General features: G+C 33.2%; 1 protein-coding gene across 1 annotated transcript in view; it reads right to left on the bottom strand.

The window, feature by feature from the left end:
• Window positions 1–14,506, bottom strand: part of LOC105621667 (interleukin-1 receptor accessory protein-like 1) — a 95,531-nt gene continuing 81,025 nt past the window's right edge. Inside the window, exons 5-6 of the mRNA XM_012203135.1 lie at window positions 11,199–11,336; window positions 1–476 (exon numbers count right to left, since the gene is read on the bottom strand). Of these exons, the coding sequence (XP_012058525.1) occupies window positions 1–476; window positions 11,199–11,336 (614 nt within the window). The remainder of the gene's footprint in view (window positions 477–11,198; window positions 11,337–14,506) is intronic.

The following is a 14,506-nucleotide window of genomic DNA, read 5'->3' as shown; positions in this document are numbered from 1 at the left end:
TTAGACGAGGACTTCCAGACTCTCGCGCGAACGTGCCTTTTGCTGTCCGCACTTGCCGTTGGCCTGCACTATCATTGCTACCGATTGGCAGCCGGTCTCGGACGCCACCGGCCGCATCGCCGGCATCGCGAGCCTTAGTTTGTACCAGAACTTGCGACCACCACTGCCGAAGGCGATACCATTGCCGCCACTGCCACCGCCGCCGCCGCCACCGTCCTGCCAAGACAAGATTGTCAGCCGATCGAAAGAGATATTGTCGGCGTCACGACGATCCCGCCGCGATCGCTTTGCGATTGTCGCTGTTGTACTCGGCAGTCTCTTCAATGTGACGACGATCACTCGGATTGGAAGCGACGACAACTGTTTCAACACCGCGCCGACGCTTGCATCTGTCCAGATATTGTCCAGGGAAGCGGGACTGAGCACAACGATGATTCGTCGAGCCGTGTTAGCGTGAGGACTGATTTCCAGGCTCCCTGCGAAATGTCAGAAGGTATTAGAATTTACCAAAGAAATTTAAATAAATATCAACAAATACAATTTAAATAAATTTAGTTTTAACTTAAAAATATAAGGAATTCAGTTTCAGCAATCTTGGCCTTGTTATACAGTGCCATAAAAATTCACATAAAGTCTAATCAAAACCAAATGATGATGTAAAAAATTAAGACATTATACAACAGCAATTTTATTATTCTTTTATGCAGTATATTTTAAAATATTATATATATATTAACACTAATTGCAAAAGATTTCTAAATTATTTTTAATTTTAGATGTATTCTGTAGAATGTCGAACATTGATAGTATAATCAACAAATTTCAAGAATTCGCTTAGAGAATACAGATATTGATTTATGGCGTTTGCTATAAGTGTATGTTGCCAGCCTATCTCTATAGATAGAGATAGGCTGGCAAAAGCTTTATAAATAATTTTTAATTTTATATGCCAAAAGATATATAAATTTTTGGAATTTATCGATTACACTATCAATGTTCTATGAAATAAAGACGATATATTTTGGCATGTAAAATTAAAAATAATTTACAAAGCTTTTGTAATTAGCGTTAGTATGTTTCTAAGTATCCTAAAATATATAAAAGAATAACATAATTGCTATTTTATAATGCTCCAATTTTTTACACGACTATACAATAAAATTTACACTAATGTACGAACTTTCATGAACGGTGTATTATATTGTGATTAATGTTATCATCCCTGAATAATCAAAAACTCTTATTCATCACTCGATGTTTATAAAAAAGTCACTAACAGGTGCAATAAATCATATGAAATGTGTTTAATGTTATAAATTGGACTTTACTTACAATTAACATAAATATTATATTTACATATTATTTACATATTTGCATATTTAAATGCTTGAACGAGAAAGAGACTTTACTTTTCCTCCTACATCCTATAGTGAGAGAAAAATTTGGTATTTTTATATAACTATTAATTACGTATTACTATAATTATAATTATTACTACTATAATATCAGTAAAGATAAATATACGTATAGTTTTATCAACAAATAGTTGATAATCGAAAACAAATGGTTGTTTTCCAAAAAATAACTAAATTATAACAATTATAACGCACGCACGTACACACATGTATATTTGTTGATAGAACTATACATATACATAGTTACTATTTCTAATGTTGTAGCAGTAATAATCATTATAATAATATATTTTGTATAATAACAATTGTTACTGATACTTTCTTCCAGTGTAAACAATTTATAACTTAACCTAATCCAAAAAATCTGATTTTAGTGCCAAATTAGAAATAGATTTGTGTTAGATTAGGTTTTCTAGGAATGCAGGGGAAATTAAGGCAAACCATGCAAATAAATTCTTATGAAAATAAGGAAATAGAAAATCAAATATTTTATCATTATGATATAATTTATGAAAAAATCAAAAAATTTTTTAAATTCTATCTTTTATATAAGAAATATAATATTAATCTGAAAAATAGAAATGATCAGTAATAATCGCTTGATACTTCTGTAATAAGAATTCAAGAGAAATCGTGTTGAAAGATTTAAAACTGGGATTTAAGAACAAAAATTTTAATTCGCGACTTTCAGAAAATTCTTGCGTTTTTACACAATTAAGTTTTCTTTTAACTTTCTCAAGGCTGAAGAAAAATTGCGTTGCATTGGAAGATTTAAACTAAGATTTAAAAATAAAAATTTTAATTCACGAGCTTCAGAAGAAGTCAAAAGACTAAATTAATATTAATGATTAAGATAACCTCGATTTTCTAGATTCTAATTTTTCTAAATTTTTAATCTTGCGTTTTTCTTTATTATATAATTAAATTTTCTTTAAGAAATGAAAAGAGATCGCATCGCATCAAAACTATTTAAGAACAAACATTTTAATTTGCCAACTTCAGAAGAATGCAAAGAAGAAAATTTAATTTTCAATCTTTTAAAAAATCTTTTAATAAATAAGAAAATCGTCTCAAATCCTTTAGAATCGTTTTTCTTTGTCTGGACAACTCAATTATATTTCTCCAAATTAAGAGATTGCTTGATGATTTTTTAATAATGAGACGTTTGAGAATCACGCGTTATCGTATTGTTACTATCGAAAGCGCATGGATAAATCTCAATTTTCGCTAGAAATGTCGCGCTATTTTTTTATCCCCCATGGAACATTCGCGGTGTCCGATTACAGAGTCAACTCGGGCGGGGCATTGCGCTGAATTTTGCACGTATACACTCTTTCCCAGAGGTATTCTGGAGTCTGGAAATATTGTTCGCCGATAGAGCGGACGGCTGGATTTCACGGACGATAAAGTGAAAGCAAACCAGCGCGGTGGCATGGCGCGAGCAATAAAAAGCCGGGGGTTCTCTCTGCCATCCGGGATAATGTATGAGTTACCGCGCGCCACCGTGTATATCCGGCCTTGATGCACAGGCGAGTGTGAGCTTAGCAAAAACTGATCGACCGAATAGATGCCGGCGTTACGGCCCGTTGTTTCCAGGAAAACTTCGTTAACTCCGAATGAAACGGAGGTGTGCGTTGTGTGTACACATGAGTTTGTAGCTATTGTATGTGTGCGAATGGGCAGGGTTCGATTAAAATCGGTCAGAAACTGTTGAGAAAATGGTGAGGAAAATGGGGAGAATGGAGATGATCTCTGACAGACAGCTGTCGAGAAGGTGAAATTTTGCTCCTACTTCGAACTTTAGTTTTAGGACGTAGATTCTAAAGATGTTTGTAATTAGGATGTATGTAGACTCTAGAGATTTATAATAGGTTCTAATCTAATAAATTGAGTTCCTATTGAGCCTAATTGAACCTGTAAATGGCAATTATTGCAAAATTTCTTATTTTTAGGTTCAAAAGAAGTTTTCTAAATAGAAGCTGTAGATTAAGTAATATTAAAAGAGGCTCTATTTAATTGTATAAATATCAAAACAGATTTATAAGATTTAATTAAGATTTAATGAGGTTGAAAGTAGAACTAAAATGTCAGGGCATTTCATTCAATTGTTCAACTAAAGAGAGATTCTTGAAAGAGAACAGCATAATTTGGTCTTTGTGCGATGTACAAGCAATTTTTTTACACGGAAATGAACATGTCGCATTGAAAGATTCAAGCTAAAATTTTAGAATACAAATTTTATTTCGCGAGCTTCAAAAAAATTCAGGAAAGAAAATTTTAATTTTCAGAGCTTTTTAAAAATTTTTTTATAAAGATAAAAAAGTCGTTTCAAATCCTTTAGAATTTTGTTGAAGTGTCTACATTCAGAGAAAAGGCATAGTAATGGCAAGTAATAGAAGTGATAGAGATATTCGAATCGATTTGCAAATTATAGTTTTCGTGAAGCCGCGGAACAAGTTAACGTAAACCGTAACAATAATCCCTATTACAGCGGGAACTCGCAAAGGGAGTTACTCGATCGTGAACGGGATTCCAATCGGGTATAGTTGCATTCCGAGTTTCATCAAAATTCTAATTTCCGAGGTCAACAAAGATCCTATAGTAAGTGTTGAGATTAATCGAACTGCGGATGAAGGGTCCAGGACTTCGAAAGTTGATTGGCTCATCATCGTCACTCGTGGACAGCGTGAAGGCAAAACTCTGCCTCTCTTCAGGACGCGTATCAGGAGAAAATCACGAATCCCCTGCGGATATGCGAAATCCCAGTCGCTTTGATAGCGGAACTTTGTTCATTGACTATCAAACGTCGGGCCGACCGACTAATCAGACCGCCGTTCTGCCAAAGTTCACGTGTTAAACCCCGGGGTACCTCTTTCACTACCCTGAAGCAATTCGACGGCGGCCATCATGCGCAGGCCGGACGTAAATTCATAAGCCATGTAATCGGGATATCGTAATTAGTAGAGTACACACAGTGTGTACGATACAAGATCGGGGAACCAGCGTTTGACCCGCATATGTTGTACGTTACCTGATCGCGCACCTCATTGGAGAACGATAGAACACGCACTCCATGCTCTCCGTGCAATCGGCTTAAAGCAGTAAGGTAACGAGCGTATCGGCTAATCGGACGATTGTAATCAGCCTGCTAATGTTGTCTGAGAGCGAAGTGCGCAATCTGAGAGAACTACGAGCTGATTGAATCGTTCGCAGCATATTCGATGCAGAATGCGTGTACTCTATAAACTGTATAGAACGATTGACTTAGGATGAAGCAATGTTAAGTAATTAGAAAAAATTACCGACTATATAATCATTTATTACTTGATGTCTTAGATGTCTTGTAAGACTTTTCCTTCGCTTTATGGTGATATTCTGTAATTCCAGATTTTTTTCAACAGTTTAAATTGCGATCATACATCGAAATAAGTTTTTTTATTTAATAAAATATCTCTTCTAATTTAAAACATAATATATCTTTGTTGCTTTGTAAATAAATTTAACAACTAAATCCAAAGATACAAGGTGATCTATTTTAATCAACTCACTAGAATATTTCAAAATTCTTAAGTTTAAGACAAAAATGTTTCTAACAAAAGTTACTAGAAGTGAAAAATGGTGAACTGACTGATCTTAAGATGTCCTTATAAAATTAAATCAAGATCACTTAAAATTTCTTAAATACAAACCTCCATTTTTATTGCATATTTTTGTAGTATATTGATGTCGAGATGTTTTTAAAATATTGGTTATAAATTCTTTTTCAATAAGAATTTTTTTTTAAATTATGAGTCCTCAGAGTTTAAATATAGCCGACATTAACGATCTTGTATCTCTAGATTGATAATTAGTTTGTTTTATTCGTCAGATTTAATCCGGTTGTTAAATTATATTGATAATAAGATTCTTAAGATTCTTGTCTACTCATTGCATCTTGGATTGTGTCGTCAGAAGCGAGAAAATACAAAAAGAAATTTTTGCAAATTATATTAAAATGTAAATATTTTTAATAAAATAATATTTACAATCGAATAGATTTATACGATATACCGAAAATTCTCCTTGCATTCCAGTAATCTCAATAAATATATCTAATGTAGATATTTGGAATCGAATTGTGTCTAACCAAATAACAAGCTAGGGGTAAATCAGGGCGAATCGGTTCATTTTTTTTTCATAGGTAAAAAAATAATAAATTAATTCTGTTATTAAGTTTTACTATAAATTTGTAATCTTTACATCTTTGGCTTCAGTTTTATATAATATAAATAACATATAAACATATTTTTTATTGCATAACGCAAAAATAAAAAATAAGCAATTATCCGATTCGCCCCAAAAAGGGTTATATTGGTTATATAAAAATAAAAATAGTTTACTTAAAATAAATTACAAGTAAATGATCCTTTTCTTTTAGCACAGCTTTCGCTCATCATTCTTCACATTTGTTGCATTGAATCTTCGACAGGTGGATAAACAAATTTTTCAGTGCAATAAATGCAATATCAATTCCTACATAAATTAGGTTTACTCTCTTAATATTCAGTTTTACTCTTAATTTCATGATCTGAATCACCCCGAAAGTTATCTGATTAATCCCGAATTGAATATGTTAACTTCATAAACTACATTAATTTTCTCAAAATCATCTTAATGATATTAGTAAACTATTTACTAGATTGATTTAGAAAACTATACATTGCAAAAATCATTATAATTTCACACATTTCAACATACCTTTTCGTTATGAACTCACAAAATCGAGATCGTGACTTTATATGAGAGTCGAAATTTTTTCATGCCATTCGCGACCTCTGCGCTTATATCGTCCATTGACATTGAATCACACACAATATAAATTTGTTATCTGTTGTGTTCGCTGTAGGAGCGCACGAAAGTAACTAGCATGATAAAATAGATTGCATGAAAGAAAAAAATAATAATAATTGTCTCAAAGCTTATAATGATCCGATTCGCCCTGGTCTACTTTATATGATAGTTGTTGAAGTGAAATAAATATGATTTCATTTTATTCTGAAATAAAAAAAGAAATATATTTTACAAGTATATTCAATCGCACGTATTGTTTTATTAAAAAATATTTCTACTCCATTGTATTTTACAAGAATTTTTATTATACAAGATCTGATAAACCTCCCTTATTTTAAAATGATGAGAAGTAAAAACAAATACACAATCATATTTTTAACTTTTTTATTGTAAAAAATAACTAAAAAAATTTCTTGTAAAAAATTACCAGACACATCATGTTATCCGTTATTTTTAGTGGCATGATAAATATCGAGTATTTTATTTCAAGAGCTGCAGCTTGTCTTTAGTTGTGGCGACCAAAATTCGATAGCATAAGACATTCATGTTTAGTACCTTGGTGAAAAATTGTGACCATAATATGTTTTCCATAAGAAAAAATCCAAGAAATTCTTAATATTAATATTGAAATCTAAATTTAATATTAAAATTCTTCATGTAAATCCTGTATGTTTTCTCGCTTCTGATGTCGTCAATCTAAATGTTCGTGATGAATAGTCAAGAACTTTAAGAGGGAAGCGATTTGTATGGTCAATTTGAAAATCGCGAATTTATTTCAGATAAAGAAATAAGTAGATAATTCTCCGTTTAGGTGTTATTTCCCATTATGTTTGAGATGTGAAAAGTGTTAATTTGATATAAAATTTATTAAAAATATACGTGTTGTCCATGTCTTTAAAATCATTTTTTTTGTCTAATTTTTTTCAGAATACTGTTCTACAGATTAAACATAAAATTTAATATTAGGAAAATATTATTTACAAAATGATAACATTAATATAAAATTCTAATTTTTGCGTATAAAAATTGATGCTGATTTATGTTGTTACATTTTATGTAAATAGATCTAATTAGATCTTAGATAGATGTAATTAGATCTTCATCGTAGATAATTTGAAAAAAGATAATTATCTAGATAATTTAGAAAAAAGATAATACTTTTTGATCTAAGATAAATGAAGATAATACATATTTTAGTAAAGTCATTTCATCTACATAATTTTAATTATTTAGATAATTTCATCTAGATAGCAGCAAACACTGCTTAAAGATTACTAAGATATTCATCAATGAAATTTATTCATGAATTTTTTGATAACTTTTTATTTTTAGGTAACTATATTATGGAAAGGGGCCGTAGTGATTTGCGTTACACTTCTTTCTGTGCACGGAACCTCTCGGTAGGACCTACATCTATCCCTCACCAACTTCGTGACTCGAAAATATATATTGTAGTTGTACACATGGGATCTTCGCGTGCCTAATTCGATTGCAACTGCTGCCATGAAGACAAACGAGACACTGCACGGCCGAGAGTGCGGCGAACTTCCTAATTCAATTTGCCAAGTTGCCGTGATTCCCACGATTCACCATAGGGTTCCTATCACTTTCGATTGTACTACAAGGATCACCTTCTCCTTTTCGCGCGTTCCTTATATGAGGATAACGATTCCATGACCGTGGCGGGCGATTCTTCCGTAATCAAGCTGCCGAGTTGCAAATCTTCTTTATGCTGAAATAAATTGCCCCAACAAATGCCCGTACATTACCACGTAGTAGCAAAATCGTCGAGCCATCGCGTGAGAAGCAAAAAAAAAGAGACTAAGGGAAGTAGAGAAAGAGAGATTGCCTTATATTGTTATCCACATAGTTTCGATATTACAATTGGACTAGCAGTAGCAGAACAAAAGGAGAGAGAACGACCCGTATTTTGCTAGCTTCCCTGTTCCAACGCGAAATTCAATCCAATTGCGTGCCTTTGCGGTTTAAGGATCTACGCACACGTAATTGGGTATTTTCATGTAATTCTAGAAATTTCAAGAAATAGAGATTTCGCGCAAGAATATTGCGACTTCTTTCAAAGCTCTTGAAAGCTGATATTATAAAATAATAAAAGAGAAAAATACCTTTAAATTAAAAAAAAATATTAAAATAATCAATATTAGTTACTTTATACTCTTAAAATTTTCATATTAAAATAGATTTTGACATTTGACATTTCCGATGTAGTAATCAACATTCTGCGATTCTAAATTTTGAATTTAAATTAAATTTCTTTTACGTTTGCATTTCGCAATTCGATAATGTTTCAAAATCTATTATATTTTAATTCAATTTCATTTTAGTGGGGCATATTTGCCAAATTAAAATTGTAAAGAAATTTTTCAGTAATTGAGAAAAATATTTTAACTGTACTTTATATATATAATTGCGTTTGTAAAAATGCACAATTATTTCTAAATTATAATTATATATAGAAGTATTATATATAGAAGAATTCTAATTATATATAGAAGTATTACGACATTAAGTATTATGTAGTAGGGCTAAATTAAAAATTTTTAAGTCAAATAGTTTTTGGGATGCATGCATATAAATTGATTTTTCGGAAATATTCGTTGAACATTTGAAAATAATCGCACTTGTCTTGATTCTTCAATATGCTGCCAGTTACATTCATTATATTCTTGAAAGAAAATAAATTTAAAAAATGTTTACATCTCAAATTGGATTTATCTAATATTTGACAAATATAATTTTGGAATATTATTCTGAGAAAATTGTTGTTATAGCAAATCATATGAATACAATTATTGTAAAATTATCAATTTCTAATGATACATCTGTGCAATGTTTTCCCTGTGGGGACTAAAAATAATGACAATTGCAACTCCATAATGCTTTTAAATTTAAAAAAAATTATATTGAAATAATTATTGCACTTTGCGAATCAATAATGTTATATAATCTAGTTTAATTTGATTTTATATAAATAATGATTTCCTTTTCACCGATAATTCCCTCCTCTCACGATATATCATGTTCGATTTTTAGCTTAATTTGCATATCCAAATTTTTAATTAAATCGCCCACAAAATGTGCGCCTCTCGAACTCCGCTTCATCTCTCGACGAAACCGCGATCGATAACACCCTTGGCTGTATTATCCCGGAAGGCTAATCCGATTTCCGCCTCGTGATCCAAGCGAAAAGGGCTGCTTTTATTTAGCTCTAATTCATAAGCTGCGCGTCCACATAAAGTTACTTCGAACCGCAATTCGTGGTCTACATTCGCTGTCGTTGAATATATATCCACCCCCTCAGCCTGTCGTATATATATATATCTGTATCCCTTGCTTATATTCGCGACATGTAGGCTGCATCGCCGCGGGATGCGCTGCAAAGTAAACCCCGTAGAGAGCCCCCATCGCACGACATTCCTGTTTTTCTCCTTCTGCCTTTTTTCTCCCTTTCCTTTCTTTCTGTCTCTTCGTTCTTTGTTTTTAAAAGAGTCCTCATTCCTTATGTAACACGATAAGGATCTTTTTCATGTCGTTGCTACTGAATTGTACATACTCGGTGTCGCGAACGAAACGCATCCGACACTTCACTTTCTTATCCGAATCGAAATTTTAGTCCTACTGTGAATCTCTTTCAATCTCAATTGAGGGGATGAGCGGAATAAAGGCCTAATTACAAAATCTTGATATTAATAAAAGTTAAAATAACTTGCTACTTTTTTTTATTATACACAAATGGATACAATATTAAATGAATTTATGTATTGTCTTTAAGAAGTTGCATGTTATAAATCTTTTCTATTACGATCAATATTACATGAAAAAGCTAATTGCCGGAAAAAGGGCCTTCAAAGTAGAATTATGCCTTTATTCCGCACATCCTCTCAATTAAACCTTATAAACCTGTTTTGATACTTGAACAATCAAATAGGATCTCTTTTAATATTATTTAATCCACAGCTTTTATTTAGAAAACTTCTTTTGAACCTAAAAATAGGAAATTTTCTGATAACTGCCATTTACAGAGTTAACGTAGGAGCTTAATTTATTAGAATCTATTTTAAATCTCTAGAGCCTACATACGTTCTAATTATAAATCTTTAGTCTACATAAACTAAAGTTCTTAAAACTAAAGTTCAAAGTAGAAACAAAAAATTTCGACTGAGTTTTTTTCTTTCTTCCTCTATATTTAGCTTTTTCTCTTCTTCTTGCAATGTTTGCGGAGAAAAATCTCGAAAGAGATTCGGAACTTTGCGTGAACGATTTTTTACTGCGATTCTAGAAGTGAGATGACTTCTTTGAAAGATATAAAATAATTTAAAGAAACACTGAAAGAACGATTTTACTGAAGTATCTAAAAATTTAGTTAAATATAGATCTAAAAATTAATTTGTTGGATCATGAAAATAATTACGCAGAAATCTCAAGCATGATGAGTAATAGACTGCAAAAAGTTCGACATTTTAATCATAAGTTTGAATGTTCTGGATAATTATGTTGATAGTTCAACAAAATTATTTTCAGATTTGTATTTAGCTAAATTTTTAGAAATTAAAATATAATAATAAACAAATATAAATTATTTACATTTGTTTATTATTAATGTAGCCTTAAGATCTTGGCGTAACCCTATCTTTTGTTATTTTAATTTTTAAATGAATTGAGCCTTTTGTTATTTAGTTGATTTTTAGATACTCCAGAGAAATCATCCTTTCCGTAAAACTTTTTTCTAATATCCTTGAAAATGCCACGAATATAGTTGAGGAAAAAATTGAGGAATAACTCGAGGGATTGAGGAGAAAGGAGGTACCTTCCGAAGTGGCACTCTCGTATTCCGCGGGTACACCGTAGCTGTCGCTGTGACTACGTAATTATCCAGTGAGAGACAGAGGTCGTCGCTGCTAATTAACGCTAGTAGTGGCCGTGAGTACTTACAATTGTGATTCAGCTGAGACAACTCCAGCGCCGCGCACTTGTACCGATGCCTAGACTCCAACGTGGGTATCACAATACCGATCACCAGACTCGAGTCCTTCTCGTGGTAGCACACCAGGGCGTCGCATTCCTTCCCGTCTGCAATGCATAGTCATGTGGTTTCGTGATTACTCGTGCTTCTTCGCTCTGTCAACTGAGCCAAGCTGAACCAAACGGACCAACCAAACGAGAAGCAAACAGGGTCGTAACAGTTAATTCAGTTCTTGGACGAAAGAATGGTTTACAGTACCTCTCAGTTTACCTTTTCTTTAATTCTTTTACATAATTATTATAGGATCTTAAAGGAAGAGGACAGAAGGTTGTATGGTTAAACTGAAAGTAAAATCTGTGAATTTATTTCAGGAAATGGACACATTTTTTTCGTTTCAAATATTATTTACTATATTTAGCATGTAGAAAATTAACTTGTAATAACTTATTATACATAGAAATGTAGATATATAAGACACAATATTTTTAGAATGTTACATAAATAAAAAGAGTAAATAATATTCATAATATAACATTCTGGGAATACTTTATGTTTATAGGACAGATTTGAAAATTATATAGTTACTAAATATATATATAGTTACTAAATATTGAGTGAAGTAGTTTCAACTAAATGTTGAGGTAATATAACTAAATATAACTTTACCTTTACAAATATTTAGTATCACCAAACGTGGATGCTTTCCAGCAAGAGACACAGAGGACATAGTAACATAGTGAATTGTTATATCCTCATTGTTTGCTAATGTTAAACAAAGATGACATGATCACCGTGTCACATTGTGTCGCTTGTTGGAAAGCACCAGGAAAGCAACAGTAATATTTAATTACCTTATATTGAGTCATGAAATAATATTTATGTTACCTTAACATTAGTTGAAATTATTTCACTTAATATTTGATAGCTGTAACTAGACTTCTTTTTCAGTGTAGTTTCATAAGAAGATAGTTCATAAGAATTCCTTACTGTTCGAGTTCTTTCACAAGTTTAAGGGTTGAGTTAACAAATCTCTCGGAAAACAAGATATGTGCAACAAATATCGAAATCTCTAGATCGATATCTGATCCTCGATCGATCATCGAATCTTCCAAATCCGATGGGACAATTTCAGAAAGACAGATCCACCGATAGGTTTTAGCGCAGATCGGACAAACTTCGGGGCAGATTAAATAGCTTTTCGATAAGGGACGCGAACTGAACTTCCCGAGGGGAGGGGGGGGGGAAGATTTGCGTCTCTTATGAATATAAAACAGATATTTGGCGCACCTCCGCGAGCCGTGCGATTCGAGAACGAGTTTAAGTAGAACAGGATGATGAGGCGGGAGATAGGGGGTTGAAGGAGGGCGTAATAATTCGCGCATTATCGCTTCCGTTTACTCGAAATTTATTCCCGCGTAGTCTGGAACAGCGCGTAACCGTTCACTCGAGAAATAGATTAAATCGTTATCGCCCCTGCGCCATTATGCGCGCAAAATGTCCCATAGAGGTAAATAATGCGTGCCATAATGGCGACGTCGCTTATATGATGGCCGCAAAAGGGGAGCGATGGCGGTTAAGGAAATCGGTTATGACGTCGCCTTTTAGTTTTACCGTAATTCTAATGTTTATTTATCGGATCGCACGTTCGCGGAATATAGAGGTCTTGAAGGAAAATAGCGGATGCGTAAAAGCGACGACAATGTAAGACCGATCGTTTAAATAATTGTTAAATGTCGCTAATAAAATTTGGCTAAGAAAAATTAATGTAACGTTAATTTTCGTAATTAATGATGGAGGAATTTGCACGTTTAAGAAATTAGCGGGACTTTTTGATATCCAACAATAATGCGTATTTCATCGCAAGATAATCAAGTTTTTCGAATAATTCAGAAGTGCAGCTTGAAAATCTAAATTTAAAACGCAACAAATATTTACCAAATAAATTTCGCCCTTACATATTCATCCTGCTAGCGGGATCAATACAGTTTTTTTCGTCACCGTAAATAATTCGATACGGATATTCATATTGATTATGGTGTATTTTTTTACAAATTATTTTCAAGGCCACTTTTAGTTTCTTTCCCTCATATAGAATTGTATCGCCTCTTTCTTATTTTTTAAATATAATAAAATACATACATTCGAGACAATTTATCACAAATTAATAATAATTATTATTTTACTGGTTTTCTGAATTAAATTATTCAAAGCATTTGTAAAAATCGACAATTAAATAAGTTTTATGGAAACATACACAGAAAAATATTGTTGAAGTATCTAAAAATTTCGTTGGATACAAATCTGAAAATAACTTATTGGACTATCAAAATAATTACGTAGAAAATTCAAGCAAAAAGTTTTGACATTCTAACCAGTTTGAGCGTCCTACATAATTATTTTGATAAAATTATTTTCACATCGACATCCAGCTAAATTTTTAGATACTTCAGCAAAACCGTTCTTTTTATGTATATCTAACATTTCCGTTCTAAATCACGTAATTTTTGCATTTGTCCATGTAATTGTACATACTTTTCTTAGTCTCAGTCGGTAAACCAACTGAATCGAAGAGACCCACAGCGAGTCTCTCTCTTCCCCTCTGCGTGAAAGTATCCCCAGCCGACGGAAACGTCGCGTTGTTGTGCTCGATTTCTCACGAACGAACAAATGTCCCACGACATCGCCGCCTTATACGGGGACGCGGAGAGAGAAAATTACAACGATTACCGGCGGATTCTCAGAACACGCAGCGCGCGAGACGTCGCCCGTCGCCATTAGCGCGATCCGCGACGGCGTGCTCGTTTTCTCCGGGTTGGCCAGCGAGATCCTCGGCACGACGGTATCATCTATGTCGGACCGACCGCGAAGCAGCCGGCTAATGATATCTCGTTGCATGGCTAATGCCGCAAATTGCCGGCCTGGCCGTAATTGGGCTCGACGCAACGCTGCTGCAGCTCGGCGACGACGCTGCTCTCTTCATCGGCGCGTGAGGATAAACGACGTCGAGCGGGAGAAACTATCTCGAAGATTTAGGTCGGAACGACATGTTTTTTAGTCGCCTCTATCCTGTGACGTTTATTTGAAATTCTAGAATGGAAACCGAAGAAAATCCGAGCAGGATGAGACCTGAGAGAAATGATTTTGTTATAGGAATAAATCAAGGGAAAGCAAATGTGATATTTAGTTAAAAAAAACCGATCCATTTGTTACGATTGTAAATTAATTCGTCAATGTAACAAATAATCAATAGTCGCTAGCAAATAAGAGGTTCATATAT

This window comes from Atta cephalotes (genome assembly GCF_000143395.1).
Source record: "Atta cephalotes unplaced genomic scaffold scaffold00035, whole genome shotgun sequence".
In the NCBI taxonomy this organism is placed as follows: domain Eukaryota; kingdom Metazoa; phylum Arthropoda; class Insecta; order Hymenoptera; family Formicidae; genus Atta; species Atta cephalotes.
The sequence above is the reverse complement of the archived record's forward strand: the minus strand, read 5'-3'. Positions and strand labels throughout refer to the sequence as shown.